The sequence below is a fragment of the Podarcis melisellensis genome (genome assembly GCF_964234715.1).
Source record: "Podarcis melisellensis genome assembly, chromosome: 7".
Classification (NCBI taxonomy): Eukaryota; Metazoa; Chordata; class Lepidosauria; order Squamata; family Lacertidae; genus Podarcis; species Podarcis melisellensis.
Window position 1 is genome coordinate 867,044 of NC_138539.1, and position 18,563 is coordinate 885,606.

Below are 18,563 nucleotides of genomic sequence, written 5' to 3' on the forward strand. Positions count from 1 at the left end.
CCATGTGGGACAAAGTCAGATCAGAAGAAATTCTGTTAATTACACAGAAACTATTTCCTACTTGAGCATGCATATGTAGTTCAGGGTAATTAAAATAGGAATAAAAGGAGGAATGCATTCAGCAAAACCCCGGAGGTCATAGACAGGAATAAACAGGATGGCAGTATTTGCCATCTCCTTGTGAACTCACTTCCTGGCCCTTAAGATCTATCTAAAGATTAAACTACATCAAAGTGACCTACTATCTTTATGTACTGAGGATGCCTGATGAAGCAACTGGCCTGTGTTTTGGAATGCTTATACATGCCTGTCAGGTGTAGAGAAAGCAAATGGCAGAGGTGGAGAGGCCTGTGGGATTCGATCAGAAACTATTGTCAATGAATCAAACCCAGTCAATGCAATGCTTTCATGGCGGACACAATGGCTTGCTCCATATTTCATCATTCCTCATAGCAATCCCACCTGATCCCCACACTCTGGATATTTGCACTCCCACAGTTTACCTTGCCTGGGCCGGTTCACTCCAGCAGAGATTCCTCTGTGGGCCGGATTGTGTGTGTGTGTGCGTGTGTGTGCACGCACGGCAGTGATTTTTGGTGTTTGCATCTGCGCAGATGCAATTTGTGATGCTGCAGAAGCGAGTCCCCATGCTGCGTCGGGCCAGTTTAGCACAGCGCATGGGGACTCGCTGAGCAGGCGGCTTGGTTTGGGGGCAGCTCATGCACCGGTTGAACGACCCCTGTGGGCTGCTTGTGGCCCATGGGCCTTAGGTTGCCGACCCCTGATTTAGACTCCTAGGTCTAGTCCAAACTCCTGCCATGCTGGAATCACAGCTAAAGCATCCCTGAGAGGTGGTCCTCTGCTGTCTCCCGCTGACCATCCCCCTCTTGCCCCAGGGAGAGCCAGGGTGCTGCTCTCAGCCAAAGGCTGTGCTTGGAAGCTCCCCCCTCCCCAACTTGGAAGGGCTTTCTGTCTGTGGCTCTGGCGTGTGGCTCCAGGAAGGCCCCCTTGCAACCCCCCCTTGCTCTTCTCCCTCCCAGGTCGTGTCTTCCCAGCCTTACGTGGGGGAGGGCCGTGCTGCCGCTGTCCTTCGCCTCCTGAACGTGCTCCACCTCAGCGTCCACAAGGCTCTGGGGCCGCTGTGGGGCAAGCAGATCCCCAAGTTGGTGGAACACCTGGAAGGTAAAGGTGTGGAGGCTGCCGCAGAGCACCTCTCTCGGGAACCCTTGACTCTTCTGCCGCCCCCTTTTTGACCGGGGGGGGGCACCTCCGCACAGAATGGGAGCTACGAGCCTGGCCCCGAATGCAGAGCAGCCCCCTGAGGCTACTGTGTCCACAGGATCCTTCCAGGGAATCTGTGGCAGTAGAAGCAGAAACAGCCGCTCTATTGGGGGTGCGCTAGTTGTTCAAATATGGCAGGTGTTGGGTCTGTCATTTCCGTGTCCGGAGCCTGAACTGCATAGCTTTGGGGGGGGAGGGGGGGAGGAAGACTCCCCCTTGGATGTGAAGAGCAGCCAGTCCCAGCCAGGAGGGGACAGAGTACTGAGCTTGGTGGGTCCTCAGGCATCGTGATGCAGAGCAGGAATACTTGTGCAAATCCCCTCTCCTCTGTCTTCCAGCAAATACGAAGGCTTCTCTGTCCCAGAAGGAATGGGAAGACCAGCTGCTCAAGGTGAGCGAGTCTCCTCCTTCCTGCTCTGAGCGAGGGGCCCCTCAGAGCTGAGCATCAATCCTTTCAATATATGCACTTTTCAAATTTATACAATCCATTTAAAATTCCAAAATTTGACTCCCCCCTCTTTCTGCTGTTCCTTAAATTTATTTAATATCTTCTGCAGATCCAAATTCATTTAGCTTGCTCCTTTAATTATTTTCCATAAATATACACTCTTATAAAACTGCAGGTTGTTGCAGTAATCCTGCTAATGTTTTTATCTGTTTACTGAATATTGAATATTTACAGATAAATTGCCAACAGATAAAAACAGACAGAGTTGAGCATCACTCTTGATGGTCAGCCGGGAGGTTTGCTGATGCCACTGTCCAGATGCCTTGCTCCCCCAACTCCAGCCTCTTGACCTTGGCTCTGTGACAGTGACGGGGTCCTTGTCTTCCTGGAGAGCGACATGCCCACCTTGCTGCTCCTTGTGCAGTTGAGCAACACAATCAGATGTTTCCCCAGCTGTTTCTGGGTGCCTCCCTCTCCCCCCCCCCCCCGTCTAGGGGCTCAGGTGAGACCCACCTGTGCTTCTGAGGCTTCATGCGCAGCTCTTTCCCGGCGCACTTGGCTTTCCTCCAGGGCTCTGTGGTGCTTCTGGTTGCTGCAGAGCCTGAGGGGAGGGCAAGGGAGCTTCTGAACGGCTGGATCAGGCCGAAGGGGGCCCATCTGGTCCAGCCTCTTGTTCTCGCAGGGGCCAAGCAGGGGCCCCAAAGGGAAACTCGCAAGTGGGATTCGGGTACAAGAGCAGCTCTCTCCCCTCCTGCCGTTTCCAGCAACTGGAGTCAAAATACTTGATTTATTTGTTTATTTTAAATGAATTTATTTATTTGGTTTTTCAGATTAAAAATTTACAGTCACATATCCAACATAGAAACAAGGCTCTAAAGACCATTTGGACTGTTATAAAAGATGGAGGGGGAAATGATCAATAACAGGACCCACAAAGAGGAGGAGGGAAGTCCGGGAGATTCCTTGGAATCTTGTTTTTAGGTTGCATGTTTGTGATTGTAAAATTTTAATTTGAAACCGAATAAATACATTTATTTTTTAAAAACAATTCTAAAAGATCTCCTGGACTTCTTCCCTCCTCCCCTTTGTGGGTCCTACTGTTAGTCATTTCCTTCTGCATCTTTTATGATAATCCAAATCTTTTACTCCTCCATTGTGTCCAAAATTCACCATTAAACTACAAGTGTTATTCCAATCCTACTGACGATTTTAACTGTTTACAATGGTTTTTAAGATAAATTATAAAATTCCTTATTACAATTTAGGTCTTCCTGATTTCTGATTCTCTTGGTGATTTTTGCCATTTCGGCATAATCCACCCATTTGATCTGCCATTCTTCTCTGCTGGGGACTTTATCAAAATCCTTGGCAGTGCCCTTGGGCTAATGCTCTCCCTCCATGCCAATGCCTCTGCCCGCAGTTCCTTCGACAGACCCTGGAGGCCATTTCGGACACACCTTGGACCAGTCAGCTGATCGTGGAGATGGGCAGACAGCTGAGCAGTTACAACGGGTCTCCTCTGGAGAAGGTCTGTGGTGTGGGCTGCTTGGGGAGGGGCGAGGAGAGAGCAGGGCCAGGATCCAACCTCCTAGCTCTTGACCTGGGCTGAGTGATTCCTGCCAGGGGGCTGTGGGATTGCTGCTCTCTTTAGGCCAGGGACTCCCCAGCTCCCCCTCTCTCCTCGGGGTCTGCTGTGTTCTGGGGGGCATATTGCGGACAGCTCCCGGTGGGCAGGCTGGGCTCATATTCCGGCTCTCATCCCCCTTTTTTTCTTGTGCACCAGAACTTCCTCTACAAATGCATCGGGACGGCCTTGGCTGCTTGTCCAAACAAGGATCTGGTGCGAAAGCAACTCCAGGAGCTCTTGGAAACGGCCAGATATCAGGAGGAGGCTGAGCGAGAGGTGAGGGGGCCGGGATGGCTGCCCAAACAGCCCCACCTGCCCCAAGGGGTGGGCAGAAGGAGGGCTCTGGGCGAGGAAGGGGGGCCCCTGCCTGGTCTCCTTTGCCTTCCAGCTGGACCTGCTGCTGTCCCCTGACAACACCCGGGTCTGCTCCCTTACCTCCAGGGCCTTGCCTCCTGCCTGGGGCTGTGTGCCATCAGCCACCTGGATGAGACCCTGGCCAAGCTGGAGGAGTTCGTGAAGTCGGACGTCTTCAAAAAATCCGCAGGGCTGTTCAGTATCTTCAAGGTATGAGCGTCACTAAGACACACTTTTCCCTTGTGGGCAGCAGGCGAAAAGTTACTCTCTGAGGTGTTTGAAGAGTGTTTGGTTCCGTTACTTGAGATTTGTGCCTTGTCCTCTTTATCTATTTAAAAGGACCTGTTTGTTTGTACAATACCCTGATGGATCTGTGTGAGAACTTATGTATTCTAAGCATAATTAACTTGTAAAAACTAAATATCTAGAGAGAACATGTATGTATGTATGTATGTATGTATGTATATGTATGTAAATATGTAAGTAAATTGGACAAGGTTAGCATCAATCATAAAATATAATAATAATAATAATAATAATAATTTATTTTATTTATACCCCACTCTCCCCAGCCAAGACTGGGCTCAGGGCGGCTAACAACCAATAATAAAAACAAGTTGATTAAAATACAACTTAAAATACAAGATTATAATACAACATTAAAACATTAAAACATTAAAATGCAGCCTCTTCACAGAATAAATTGCTGCTTGAAATCTTTCCATCAGTGATCCAGAGCCGACTTGACCCGTAACTCTCCCCCCTCCCCCCCCCCAGGATCGCAGTGACAACGAGGTGGAGAAGGTGAAGAGCACCCTCATTCTGTGCTACGGCTTTGTGGCCAAGCACGCCCCCAAGGAGCTGGTTCTGGCGCGGATCGATGCCGACATCCTGCGCAACATCTTCCTCTATTTCAACACCAAGGTGAGCCTGGGGTGTTGGGTTCAGGAGTGACCGGGGGGGGGGGGGCGGGAGGAGAGCAGCTTCAGTGGTCGCTCAGTCCTGGCCTCCTGGAGGGTTAATGCGTGTCTTCTTTATTTTGTCCAGGTTCTGGGAATAAAAGTAGAAACCAAGGTACAGTGTCAGGCCCTTGGCTTGCACTCGCTCTGTCCTCTCGGTCTGCCTCTCTCTCTTCTCTAGTCAGCTCTTAGGAGGAAGGCTGGGGGGCAAGGCTCCCTGCCCCGTGGCTCCCATTGGTTCAACTGGCACGAGGAGGACCGCTCAGCCCCTGTGGCTGGCTTCTGTCTGTCCTGTCAAGGGCAGGATGAGCAAACTGATGGCAATCTCCTGCCGCACAGAAGAGGGTCCCCAAATCCCACCCCTTCCCCAAGCCCCCCTCTGGCCAGAAAGGAACCGGTCCCTGGTTTGCCAGCTGATCCTGGAAGCGCAGGCCCAGTCTGCTTAGGGCAAGCTCTTGCCTGCTACTGCTGCCCCCTTGCAGGGCTTTGGGCAGCTGGTCCACAGAAAGGGGAAGGGCTGTGTAGCTCAGTGAGGAGAGCATCCGCCTTGAAAGGAGAGGGTTCAGTCCCCCCTGGAATCTCCCAGTAGGGTTGGGAGAGACACTTGCTTGAACCCCTGCGGAGCCACGGCTGCCGACCAGTGTAGGCAATACTGAGCTGGATAGAGCGGTATAAGGCAGCTCTCCATGTAAAGGGCATCATAAAGGGGTTGCCCACTTTCTAACTCTGCCCTCACCCCCAAGGCGAGGCTGAGGCCCCCAGTGCCCCTGGAAAGGGGTGTGTGTTGGGTGTGTACGCCCATTGCAAGGAGTCTCGCACTAACATTTTTCTTCTGGTCTGTCTTTTGCACTAATCTCTCTGGTGGGGTCATGCTGGGTGTTCTGAGATGCTGGCCTGGAAGCCCAGTTGGCGCTATGTCCTCCTCCCCTCACTGGGGGTGGGGGTGGCCCTGCTGGGGGGTGGGATGGGGGCCGAGGGCACTCCTGAGCAGAAGAGCCCAGGGCAGCAGAACCAGACTTGCTTCCGAGCAGCTGGAGGTTTGGCCACGGCTCCCTTTGACCCCGGCTCCCCTGGAGTTTTCTTTCCTGGGGTGTGTCTTTGCTTTCCTCTGCCATGCAGAGAAGGGCCCTGGGATGGAGCACCCCCTATTCTGGCCACATTTCAGGGGGAGGCGGGTGCTCAGCCCCTTCCACTTTTCCTCCTGCACTGGGCCTTCCCCTCCTGACCAGGCCTGCCCCTCTGGGCCTGCAAAAGCCCCCCTGGGCGGGTGGGTGGCAGTCGACCCTCCCGCCTCCGAGCGAGAGAGGGCCTGTGGGGCTGGCTCTGGTGCCCTCAGTGCCACCCTGGATCTTTGCCCTCAGGACCTGATGCTGAAGCTGTGTCTCATCCGGAGCATCTGCCTCATCTGCCAGGCCATCTGCAACAGCACCCAGTCGGGCGACTTCACCTTCTCCCGCAAGGCGGAGCTGGTTTCGCAGATGATGGTGAGGAGAGGACATCTGCATGATGTATCCCTGAGCACGTCCATGGCAGGAGAGGGATTCGGCCCCGGGGACGGTCCGTAGGGCCAGCACTTGCAGAACGTGACATGCTGCAGAGTGCTCTGAGCCCGTGCAGAGTGCCTTCCCCTCCCTGCTTGGGACCCAGTTTCTCTGAGGGGTCCTGTATGTACACCTGCTGGGCTGTGAACCTTGGCTACCCCTCTTCCTCCCTTGCGCAGCCTTGAAGACGGCGGAGATCTCCCCTCTGCCTTGTCTGCCCTTGTAATCTGCCTCCGCATCTCCCGTGAGGCTTGCAGTGTGGGAGGGGGCGTCATCCCGGGAGGGGCAAGGGGCTGTGGCGGCCGGCCTCCCTCCTCTCACGCTTTCTCTTCCGCAGGATTTTATCAGGGCGGAGCCTCTGGACTCCCTACGAACTCCCATCCGCCAGAAGGCGATGACGGCCTGCATGTTCCTGGTGTATCCTTTCCCCCCGGCCTGTATCTGAGGCACAACTGGAAACACCAGCCGGGGATGCCACAGGGTGCCCAGATGAGGGTTTTTTTGGGGGGGATTCAGACGGGGGTTTGCTGAGAGGCATGAGGGCAGCTCTGCCCAGTCTGGCCAAGCTCTGCCTCTTCTTTGGCCAGGAAGCCAAGAGCTGTCTGGCGTCCAGCTGGTCTCTTTGGCCACTGATGCTCCTCTGAACCTGTCTAGTGCCACTTCCATAAAATGAACTAAGCCCACCAGATCTGAGAGCCACACATGAGCGATGCTTTGTGTGAAGCTCTTCCCTTTCCTTCCCCTAGGGGTGCCCCTGCTCAGGAGATTTTCCCAGGCCCCCTTAACTTGCTCCGCAGGGTCCTGGAGCCACCTCTGAGTGAGGCTGAGAAGGCTGAGCTGGTGGAGACGTGTCTGGGCAGCGTCCTCCCCCTGCCCCTGCCGGAAGCCCCCAGGGAGAAGGACGGGGGGCTGGAGGCGGAGCACAAAGAGGTACGGCCGGCCGGAGCTCCCTCTGCCCCCCCCTTGCCCGCCTGCCTGAGCAGCCCCTTTTGTCCACAGCTGACCGCTTTGTTGGGCATGCAGGGACGGGCTCTGGCAAGCACCCGGTTGCCCTTGTCCAGGTGGCACTGGAGGAACTCCTTGCCGCAGGTCGACATGGTTCCTCCTCTGGCGTTTGTCACCTGGCCCCCCCTCCCGTGGGGAACTCCAGGTGGCTTTGAGTCAGGGAGCTGCATCCCTGGGTCCCCTCCGCTTGGGCCTGTGCAGACGGCAGAGGCAGAGACCCTCCCAGGAGTGTCTCTGGGCTCCACAGGACATGGGACTGGACTTCTGGGGTGGGGTGGGGGTGAGAGAAGCTGTGTGGAGCTTTCACACCCAGGTGGGAGGCAGGAGGCGGCCCCTGAGCCTCACCTTCCCTTCCTTTTCCACGCTCAGCCTCTGTGGTGCGACACCCTTCGTGCCCTCAAGGACCTGCTGAAGAGCGTCCTGCACAGACACATGACGCCCCACGGCCTGCAGACCATGTTTGAGGTAGGGGGAGCAAGGAGAGGCCCAGGGAGCAAGGAGAGAGTAATAGAAGGCAAAAACAAAACCCTGTCCAGAATCTATGATATACTATTAGAGTGGTACACAAAGGACGAGGAGGTGAAGGAGGCAATGATTAAATGGGCAATTGACTTTGGTTATAATATTGATTTCGAAAGGTGGATGGAAGTCTGGAATTGTAACATAAAGTTTACAGCATGTACGGCACTGAGAGAAAATATCTGGAAGATGCTATATAGATGGTACCACACCCCTGTGAAATTGGCCAAAATGTATAGATTAAAGGACAAGAAATGCTGGAAATGTGGCGAGGCGGAGGGTGACCTATATCATTTATGGTGGACATGTAAAAAGGTGAAAGGCTTTTGGGAATCAATTTATAATGAACTTAAAAAAATATTTAAGTATACTTTTCCCAAAAGGCCTGAAGCCTTCTTGTTGGGAATGATGGATAAAGAAATTAAAAAGGAAGATAGGACGATATTCCTCTACGCCACCACAGCAGCGAGAATTATGTTGGCACAATATTGGAAAGTGGAAACTATCCCCAACATAAAGGATTGGCAGATTAGAATGGTAAACTATGCTGAGCTTGACAAATTAACAGGTAAAATAAGAGATCAGGATGAACAGAAATTTCTGAAAAATTGGAGCAAATTTTGGAAATATATTGGAATAAATGTTTAAAGTGAACTGACGGGGTTAGAACAATACGACCAGCGAGTGAATTTAAGATTATAGATTGAAAATCAAATACGTAATGGAAGGAGATATTTGATACTTTTCAAAAGGATGGAAGGAAGTTCAGATTGTGTGTTTTTCTTTTTTCGGATGTGTTTTTTTTCTCTCTCTTCTTTGTAATTTTTTTTCTGTATTTTCTTATATGTCTGTTTTTGTGTATAACTTCAATAAAAATGTATTTAAAAAAAAAAAGGAGAGAGGCCCAGGGGGCTCCCACAGCCCTCCTATGGCGGGCGGCCCTTGCGCATTGAGCACCTGCCCCAGCCCCACCTGTGACAGTCCCTGGAGAGAGGGGGAGGCATCCTGTCTGCCCCCTTCTCTCCCACCCTCTTGCTCCAAGACACCAGCTCCCTCCTTCCGGGCAAAGGGCTGAGAGATCTTTCCTGAGCCAGCTGGGCCTCCCAGGGCCACCCTTTGCCCTGCCTCTGCTGCCCCTTCTGGGAGCTCTTGCCTCTGTGGGATCTCTCTGGCCGAGCTGCCATTTCCGCCTTCTCCCTCCGCAGCACCTGAGCCCCTGGATCAAGTCCGCCAAGGAGCACGAGAGGGAGCGAGGCGTGGAAGTGAGCACGGCAGTCTTGGAGTTCTATCGGGAGAAGCTGAATGTCAATGTGAGTTTCCCTCCCTCCCGCAGCCACAGGGCTGCCTTTGCTTTGCTTGGCCTGATATTTGGGCTGCTCAGGACCACAGCTGTGTCTGGAGCATTTTGTCCCTCGTTTGCAGTCCCTTGCGTTGACACCAGACCCAGAGTCACCGGGGAGCGGGGCATGGTGCCTGCCTGGTGCTGCCAACAGCCCTCCCAATGTGGCACACTGGCCGTGTCTCCCCGGCTCCACCCCTGGCTGCGTGGTGCCTGGTGGAGAGTGCGAAACCTTGCACCTGACTGAACTGTGCATGTGGCAGAGAACTGCCATTCCCAGTGCTCAGTTTATTCAATCATTATAATAATTCTAACTCACCCATCGGACTGGCTTGCCCCAACCACTCTAGGCGGCTTCCAACAGAATATAAAAAGGAAGACCTTGTACATTAAAAGCTTCCCTGCCCAGGGCTGCCTTCAGGTGTCTTCTGAATGCCATAGAGCTGTTTATCTCCTTGCGAGAGAAATTCTCAGGGATGACTCACACCCCGGCCAGCACCTCTTTAAACTTCTGCCCTTGGGCAGGAGATATAGAAGTATAATCAGCCATACCAACAGAAATAGCTTCTATCCGTGGGCTGTTAGGCTGTTGAACGGAAAAGAACATAGCGAAATTGACTTGGAGGTAGTGTGTTGTTCAATAAGAGATTGAGTTTGGCAGGGGGAGGGAGGCTCATTTAATTTCATTGTACACAGGTTGTACAATGACAGTAAAGGTATTATTATTATTTATTATTATCATTTGACGGGAGGGCATTCTGCAGGGCAGGCCCCTTCTGTGCCAAAAGAGCCCCCGATGCGAGCCAAGCTCTTGCCAAGAGGGTTTGAGGCTCTCTCTGGCTCCTGGGGGGTTCCTGTGAGCCCTTGGCCCTGCTGGCTTGCATGAGTTTGACCGACAGCGGCTCAGGTTGTTGTGGCCCAGTGCTGCCCCCTTGCGGGGACTGTAACTGGGGCATGGCATGGCAGCCCCCTTGCCGCCGTGCTCTCAATGGGCCTCCTGGTGCCTTGTGTTCCCTGTGCCCAGACGGTGGTCCCTTTCTACAACGTGGGGCTGCTGATCGCGCTCTTCGCCCCCCGCTGCACCGACTCCCTGGCCGGCACCCGCCAGCACGCGGTCGACTGCGTCCACAGCCTTTTGTACATCCAGCTGTACTATGAGGGTAAGAGCCAGGGCCAGCGCTTGTTTCTTGGGGGTTGGGGGCGGCAAAAGCATGAACCTTCCTGGTGGGATCTCTCTGTCCCTCCCTCTCCTCCTGTGTAGGGCCAGCCTGGCCTCTGCAATACTTGGCTCTGCCAAGGCTGAGTCCAAGGTGCTGGTCCAGGTGCAGGAAGCCGTGCGCATCTTGGCACCAGGATCCCTAACAATCTCCCACCCCTTCCGTACCCCAATCTCAGGGGCCCCTGCAGATCCCATTTCCCCAGGAAGGCCCCTTGCATACGATGCACAAACAGCCCCCCCGCTCCATGTGATCTCCCTCCTGTGACATCCCATACAGGGGCCTTTCTGGGGCCCAATGAGGACTTTGCTTTGTCAACCAGCCTTTTAAGTGATTTGCTCGTCTCTGTATCTGGACTTGGCATTGCATTCATGTGTTTCTATTGTCCAACTTTACGGAAAGCAATTCATTAGAATCCCAAATTCAACGAAAGAGTTCTTTAACCAGGGCTTGCTCCCATCTCCTGCCTCCCCCCGGCCTTGTTTTTCCTGGTGGGGGGAAAGCAAAATGAGTGGGAACTGCAGAACTTGATCTCACCCTTTCCCTTGAACTCGTTGGCACTCAGTCCAGTACCCCCCACCAAAAAAAGATGAAGAGCAGCGGTTGTTTGGGCTGCTGGTTCCTTCTCTGGACAGCAGAGGGGGGTATATCTCTTGCGCAGGCAGGAGCTGCTGGGATTGCCAAGGGGGCTTGCAGGGGAGGGGGAGATGGTCCTGGAAGGGCAGCTGTGTGGCCCAGATGGGCAAAGCCCCCCCCCCCGATGCCCCCAAAGACCTGACTGCCCTTCTCCGTCCGCACAGGGTTTGCTCGAGATCATAAGGACGAGTCTCTGGAGAAGCTGAAAGCCCTGAAGACTGGCCTGAGAGACCCCGACGTCAACACCCTCTTCCAGGCCTGCTGCAACATAGCCAAGGTGGGACCCTGAGATGCTCAGCCTGGGCAGGGGGGGGCGCTTGTTGCCCGAGGGGGTCGGGGGCTTCCCTTTGGTCTCTTGGGGCAGCTGGGCCGGTTCCTTGCCTGATGAGTTCCTGCCCTTCTCCTTTTAATGTATTTTAAATATTTGTTGGAAGCTGCCCAGAGTGGCTGGGGAAGCCGAGCCAGATGGGTGGGGTACAAATAATAAATTATTATTATGATTATTGCTTGGCCCAACAGGTAATAGCCAAGCGCCTCCCCCCCGATCAGCTGCTCAGCCTCCTCCTCTCCATGCTGGAGGGCTTGGCGGATCCGGACAAGAACTGTTCCCGTGCAGCCACCGTGGTGGTCAACTCCCTCCTGAAGGAGCGCGGGGCTGTCCTGCTGGAGAAGGTGAGGCGGAGGTGGGGGGGGCTCCCCTCCCTCCCTCCCACCTTGGGCTTTTGAATGTCCATGGGTGCTAGGAGGAAGGCTGGGGGGGGGGCTCTCCCTGGATTGGGATCCTGGGTCTTTGGGCAGAGGCTCAGCGGGCTTCTCTTTGCTGCCCCTTCTTAATGAAAGAATTGTAGAATTGGAAGAGACACCCCCCCCCCCGGGTTGTCTAGTCGAACCATAGCTGTCAACTTTTCCCTTTTCTTGCAAGGAATCCTATTCGGAATAAGGGAATTCCCCGTAAAAAAAGGGAAATGTTGACAGCTCTAAGTCCAGCCCCCTGCAATGCAGGGGTTGCTACTAAATCATCCCTAACGGGTTTCCCCTGTCTCAGGTATTTCTGTTATGATGTGATTCCTGCATTCTTGTAGAGGAGTTGGCAACAAGTGCCAAGGGGGGGGGGCGCCTCTGCAGCGGCATTGAGGCAACGGGGACTCCAGAAGCCCTTACGTGCTCCCCCCTAGGGCAGCGGTTCTCCACCTGTGGGTCCCCAGATGATGTTGGATTACAACTCCTATCATCCCTGAGTTGTGGCCTTGCTATCTAGGGACGATGGGAGTTGTAGTCCAACAACTCTGGGGACCCACAGGTGGAGAGAGGAAGGAGCTGAGGGGTCCCTCCTTCCTCCCGCTCTGCCTGGGGGGTGCCTGTCGCAGCAGCCTCTGAGCCCCCTGTGCCCCCATAGGTGCCGGAGATCCTGGCGATGGTGCACTCCAAGCTGCAGGAGGTGGAGGAGGAGGCTGTCCGGAAGGCGGCCCAGCAGACGGTCCACATCCTGGCCACGCAGCACAAGGCCGCCGTGGTCTCCAGCCTCCTGGGCAACCCTCTGCCCTTGGACAGGTAGGCGGCTCTGCACCTGCGTGCGCTGGAGCCCTTTGGCCAAAGCCTTTGCCGCTGCCGCTGCTCCTGGTGGCCTCGCTGTAGGGGGGGCTTTTCTCCCTGTCTCCCTTCTCTCCCCCCAGGGTAAGGAGGTGGCGCACAACCCTCAGGAAGGCTCCGGCCGAGGTCAGCCAGGCCAGGAGGAAGCCCTGATGCTGCCCAAGGGGTCTCTTTCTCTCTTGACCCTTTACACGTCTGCTTCCTGCAGCCCAGAGGGTCTCTCCCCCCAGGGGTCTCTGGCTGTGGCTCTTGGGAGCCCCTCTTGGGTTCAGCCCCAGGGACTGTGAGGCCAAGCGGGGGAGGGAGCTCTGCTGGGTCAGGAGCTGGAGCCAGAAGACCCTGTGACTGAGCATCCTGGGCTGGGGGAGCCCCTGTATCTGGCCGATGCCTGAAAGCGCAGGGCTCCCTGTCTCCCAGAGCAAGCTGTTCCTCCCGCAGCCTTATAATAATAATAATAATAATTAATAATAATAATAATATTTATACCCCACCCATCCAGCTGGGCTTCCCCAGCCACTCTGGGCGGCTTCCAACAAAAGATTAAAAATACATTAAAACATCAGTCATTAAAAGCTTCCCTAAACAGGGCTGCCTTCAGATGTCTTCTAAACATCAGGTAGTTGTTCTTCTCTTTGACATCTGGTGGGAGGGCGTTCCACAGGGAGGGTGCCACTACCAAGAAGGCCCTCTGCCTGCTTCCCTGAAACCTCACTTCTCACAGGGAGGGAACCTCCAGAAGGCCCTCAGCGCTGGACCTCAGTGTCCGGGCTGGACGATGGGGGTGGAGACACTCCTTGGCCTGGGGAGCCTCTGACGCTGGCCTTCTCCTCCTTCTCCCTCCCCATTTCAGCTGCAGCTGCCTGATGTGGCGGGCCCTGGCCTCGGAGCCCCCCCTCGCCACCCAGGTCTTGGAGCTGCTCCTGGAGAAAGTGAACCGGGACGTCCCCTACAAAGAGAACAAGTCTTTCTTGCGGGGCAGCTGCTCCGAGCGCGTGGCCACTTTCTTCCCCCTGGCGGTGAGTGTCCGGCCTGCTTGCTAAGGAGCCCTCCTCCTCCTCCTGCTGCCTCTTCCTTGCCCCCCCCGCCCCCCACACCTGGGCTGCTGCCGCGCCCCCTCCGCTGCCCTCATTTCCTCCCCCCGGGTGTCTGTGCCAGGCCTGGTCCCTGGAAAAGAGGCCTTGCCATATAATGCCTATTAGCGCTAATCCGCCGGCTCATAAAGGCCCTCTCAGGTGTTCGTCCTCCAGGGAGATCGCTTTGCGTTTTATCCCCCCAAGAAAATAAACGCCGCCGCTTGGCAGCTCTGTGAGCAGGAAAGCAGCTGTGAAAATTTCCTCCTCCTCCGCCGAACCAGACGCAGATGCCAGCGGATCCGTCATGCTTGAAAGCCAACCCCGGCCCCTGCAACCCCCCCTGGCCCACCCCAGGGCCATTGTTCAGGAGCAGCCCAGCCTCTCCGCTTTCAAGTGGCCACGGCAGCGAGAGGCAACACACAAACACACACACAAATTGGAGTGTGTCTGCTGTGGTTGCTTGACCCTGCGGAGTTCTGCTTCAGCCTTCAGACCTGCGCGTTGCTCTGTAGCCCCACCTGCCTCCCAGGAGCCAGCACTTGGGGGGGGCCCAGGAGCAGAGCAGGCCCATCTCTCCACACTGGCCGGCAGCAAAGGCTCCCGGGGTTTCCTTGTGGGGCTCAAGCTGTGGAAAGGGGTTACCTCCTGCCCCCCAGAAAGCCCCTGGGACGCCTCCATCCTCCCAGGGACGTTTGAGCCCTCTGCCTTGGGGGCAGCCTGCTTGAGCGCCCCAGGGTGCCTCTCCCGGCTCTTGGTGCCCCCTCCTGACCTCCCCTCTCCCCCCTCCAGGCCACCTGCGCTCTGCATGAGATCATGTCTGTCCCGGAGTGTGGCCCGGCCATTGTGGGCCTCTACGCGGAGCTCTTCGTCTCCCTCCTGCTCCGGGTCAGCTGCACGGTGGGCGTCCATCTCCCCAAGAACATGCAGTCCAAGGAGAGGAAGAGCGCCGGCCGCGGGCAGCCCCTCCGGCCGCTGGACCCCTGCAGGTACCGCTGGGCCAGCCCCCTCAGCTGCCTCCCTCTACCTGCCATGTGGAACTGATTTTGTTGGGGGTTTGTTTTTTTCACCAACACGGCAGCGGCAGCAGCAGCGGCAGCGAGGTCTCCGCACATAATCTGATGGTTGGGTAATGCGCCACGGCCCATAACGTATTAGGTATGAAGGCAGGCCTGACCTCGGCGGGGGGATTAGCTCCCCCCTCGCTTTCCACACACTCGCCTCCCCCTAAATCAGGAAATATTAAATCGCTCTTCCTGTTGCAGCCGGGCTTGTGGTTTTCGCCTTCGCATTCTTTGCATGGTGCGTGCAGAGGTGCCCTCGCACTCTCTCTCTCTCTCACGGCTGCCGGGTTGGGTTACGTCTGCCTCTCCAGCAAGGCAGGGAGGAGCTGCTCAGTGCTGCACAGGCCAGGGAAGCGTTTTCCTGAATAAAAATGGAATTTTGGGGGGTGGGGGGGAGATGCACGTTCAAAGCAGCCTTGCTGTGAATCGCTGGGAGCCTGGCTCTCCCCCCTGCGACGTGCAGAGCAGCAATGCTGTGGATGCCTCGGCCCTGGAGGGGGCAGTGGGCACCTCTGGCCATCACCTGCACTTCCTCCATCCACTTCCTGCCCCTCTCCTGGGAGGTGGGGCTTGCTTTTTGGTTTCTGTGGGGCAGTGTCAGACGCAGCAGGTGTTTCCCTTGCGTGCAGAGTGTGGTGCTCCTGCGCCACTTGCATTGGCTGGGGGGGGACCCTGTGCCCCCTTGTGCCCCCTGGCTCCCCCTGGCACCTTGGCCTGGCAGGCAGCGGCTGCACTGGGTGCTCCAATGCGATCGTGTTTCTTAGTGGTGCCAACGCCCGTCCAGGGGCCACAGGGCATTCGCCTGCCAAGGGCCCTTGGGCATGGGAGGGAAGGGTCTCTTTGGCCAGGGGGTCCCTTGGCCCGTGTGCCTGTGGGCGCTCACCGCTTCTGCGCCATTTCAAGTTGGCTGCCCCACTTAGAAGCCCACAGGGTCAGCCTCCCAGGCACAACTTTGGTTTCGCTGCCCCAACTCCTGGCTTCCTTTCCCTGCACCAGAGAGGGGGAGCCTGCCGTCCTCCAGAGGTTCTTGGACTCCCAGCAGGGCCAGTGGAAAGGGATGCTGGGAGATGGGAGTCCAGCAACGTCCCTGGGGGGCCACAGAATCACCCCCCTCCCCGGTTGGAGTCAGCAAACTCCCTTGGTGTGTTCCACCAGAGCTGTGTGCAGACAGCAAACAGATCCCCAACTGGTTGGTGAGCCGGATCCTGGCAATGACTGGAGGCGCTGGGCAAGACAGGAGTCTCCATGCCAGGTCCCCCCCCCCCCCCACGTAGCCAGGCTGGGTCCAAAGAAGGGCATCTGTCTCTCCTCTCGGACGCTGGTGGAGAAGAGCAGGCTGCCCTCCAGGTCTGTGTGCGAATGCTGGTTTCCTGTTTCGGGCGACCCCAAATCATCATATCCTCCCCTCGTATTTTGGGCTTAGTGTGACAGGACAATGGAGGTTTTCCAGATGTCACGCTCCGCTCACAGCGCAATAATCCCATCCCCATAAAACACTAATGCAGGCAAAACCTCCTCTGAGCAGCCGCGCCAGCCGCCCGGGGCTTCTTAGCGTTGCGGATGACAGCCTTGAGCACCTCCAAGAGGCACCTGGGGTGGCAGGAGCCACGGATCCGGCCCCTCTCCCCCACCCTCCCCTCTCTCAGAAGCAGAATTGAGTGGACCTTCTCTCTCTCTCTCTCTCTCTCTCTCTCTCTCTCTCTCTCTCTCTCTCTCTCTCTCTCTCCCCCCCCCCCCAGCTCTGCCGTGGAGACCCTCAAGGCCATGCTGACGCAGGGGGGCAGCGAAGAGGTGGCCAGGGCAGTGTCGGCCTCGGGCGGCTGGGAGTCCCTGAGAAGCGTGGAGAGGCACCACGATGGCGTCGCTGTCCTGGCCAGGTGAGCGGCTGGGTGGCAGGCAGAGGTGGCTCTGCCCACTTGAGCCCGTCTGTTGGGCAGGGGGACGGGGCTCAGCCCTGGGCAGGGGGACGGGGCTCAGCTGGCACACTTAGGCCAGGAGCAGAACAGGCTCTTGTGCTGAGATGCCTGCTGAAATCCCAAGAAACCTGTTTACCAATCCCAGGGACAGACATCCGTCTGCTTCCTTAGCGCCAGGGGAGGCCGGGAGGCCATAGAATTGCAGGACTGGGAGGGGATCCCTAAGGATCAACTAGTCCAACCATCATTGGTTGATCTGCTTCTGAAATGTGAGCTGGGGGAGCTGTTCTCCTGGGGGTGGGCAGCGTTCAGCCAGTCCTGGTTCTCTCTCTTTGCACCCCAGGCTCTTGGCTACTGAGCCTCCCATTTTGGCCCTGGGACTGAGCGGAGCCCGTGGCTTCAGTAGCCAGTGCGATGGCAGGGAGACGGGAGAAGATGAGCCGCTGGGCTGAATCCCCTCTGCAGGGCTGTGGAGTCATTGGGAGGGGGAAGCAGTGGTGGACATGGGAGCCCCTTCCCCTCCCGCTTCCCAAGGAGCAGAGCTGGCATGGTGGGTGGGGGCTGCCCCCTATGTGGCGAGAGGCGATCTCAATTGGGGTGGGTGCCCTCTCCTTCCGCAGCGCCATGGCGAAGCACGCTGGGCCCAAGCTGCCCCTGATTGTGAAGACCCTCTCCCCCATGCTGAACAGCATCTACGACAGCCAGCGCTTGACCACCACGGCCTTCTTTGCGGAGGTGGGTCCACGAAGGGGCTGGGGGGGTCTTCCTGCTGGGGGTCCTGCTGTTGGCCTTAGCCAGGGTGGGCAAGGCAGTAATGAGAGGGGAAACTGCAAAGGGGAGACTGCCAAGAGCTTCTAGTCTGGCTGTGTCTGTGTGTGTTGTGGCCATGGACCCTTCCCTGGAGACTCTCCGAATATTCTGATTTGTCCTCTCCCCCCCACCCATGACCTTTGCTCCTCCTTGCTCCTTACTGCCTGCACTGACTGGCAGCAGCAGCAGGAACGGCTGCCAGTGGGGACTGAACCTGGGACCTACTGCATGCAAGTTAGGGGCTCTGCCTCTTAGCTCCCTTCTCCCGCCCCCCACCGGAGGGGAGCTGCCCCTCAGCCCCAGGAGTCAGCAAAGCATCACCTCATCGCTCCTGACATGTCCAGCTGCTGCATCAGGCACCCCCTCCCCGCTGCTGCTGTAACCCCTATACCTCCTTGCCCAACTCCCCAACTCCAGCTGGGGCTTTCCAAGTGGCCTTTGTTACACAGAGCACCCCCCTCTTGTTGCTGCCCGGCTCAGTCCTGGCTCATAAAGCACCTCTCCGCATCTCCGCTGATGGAATGGCCTGGGACTGAGCGGCGGGGAGTCCTGTGGCTGGATGTGGGCCCAGAGCCGAAGGGCTGGCTGCCTGCCTGGGCCTGCCGTCCCGCTGAAGCTTTAAAATAGCAGCTCTGAGGAGCAGGCGCCTGCGGCCCCCCAGCCCCCTCGGGAAGGTGATGAGGTGTGAGCTGCCCTCCACTCTCACCCGATGTGCCAGGGACAGAGGGAGGCGTCTGGCCAGGAAAGGCTCCGAGGCAAGAGAGCAGGGCTGGGGGGGGGCTTGGTCCTTCTCCCTTCTGGCCGGACCCTTAGCCCTGGGGAGCCTCAAGGGGAGCTGCAGACACCGACTCTGAGCTTGTGGTCCTGGGTGAGCTTGTGGCCCTGTAGGGTGGCCAGTGTGTCTCTGGGTATGTCTCTGTGTTCACTGCTTGCACCTTTCAGCTCCTCAGCAGCAACGTGGTGAACGACCTGGTCCTGCTGGCCTCCGTGATGGACAGCATGACGGCCCGGCAGAGGGACCCCTGCACCTCCGTGCGGATGCTGGCCCTGCGCGGCTTGGGCAACATGGCTTCGGGCTCGCCAGAGAAGGTGAGGGCGGATGCCAGTGGATGCCCGCTCCCGGGAGGGCCCCCTCTGCTTCCCCTGCTCGGGGGGGGGGACCTTCCCTTTCCTCCTCCCCAATATCT

The 18,563-nt window shown here is 56.7% G+C and overlaps 1 protein-coding gene across 6 annotated transcripts in view; it reads left to right on the top strand.

The window, feature by feature from the left end:
• Nucleotides 1-18,563, top strand: part of MROH1 (maestro heat like repeat family member 1) — a 52,655-nt gene that overhangs the window by 29,539 nt on the left and 4,553 nt on the right. For 4 of the 6 annotated variants that reach the window (XM_081918640.1, XM_081918638.1, XM_081918639.1 and 1 more), the window contains exons 17-37: nt 1,041-1,188; nt 1,620-1,672; nt 3,150-3,257; nt 3,513-3,632; nt 3,798-3,920; nt 4,488-4,634; nt 4,758-4,784; nt 6,031-6,153; nt 6,548-6,627; nt 7,008-7,140; nt 7,585-7,680; nt 8,940-9,044; nt 10,098-10,233; nt 11,091-11,203; nt 11,446-11,598; nt 12,323-12,477; nt 13,367-13,532; nt 14,379-14,575; nt 16,390-16,527; nt 17,187-17,301; nt 18,319-18,465. In XM_081918640.1, coding sequence (XP_081774766.1) covers nt 1,041-1,188; nt 1,620-1,672; nt 3,150-3,257; nt 3,513-3,632; nt 3,798-3,920; nt 4,488-4,634; nt 4,758-4,784; nt 6,031-6,153; nt 6,548-6,627; nt 7,008-7,140; nt 7,585-7,680; nt 8,940-9,044; nt 10,098-10,233; nt 11,091-11,203; nt 11,446-11,598; nt 12,323-12,477; nt 13,367-13,532; nt 14,379-14,575; nt 16,390-16,527; nt 17,187-17,301; nt 18,319-18,465 — 2,583 coding nt within the window. The remainder of the gene's footprint in view (nt 1-1,040; nt 1,189-1,619; nt 1,673-3,149; nt 3,258-3,512; nt 3,633-3,797; nt 3,921-4,487; nt 4,635-4,757; nt 4,785-6,030; nt 6,154-6,547; nt 6,628-7,007; nt 7,141-7,584; nt 7,681-8,939; nt 9,045-10,097; nt 10,234-11,090; nt 11,204-11,445; nt 11,599-12,322; nt 12,478-13,366; nt 13,533-14,378; nt 14,576-16,389; nt 16,528-17,186; nt 17,302-18,318; nt 18,466-18,563) is intronic. The other 2 variants (XM_081918641.1, XM_081918642.1) reach the window with 2 other exon arrangements.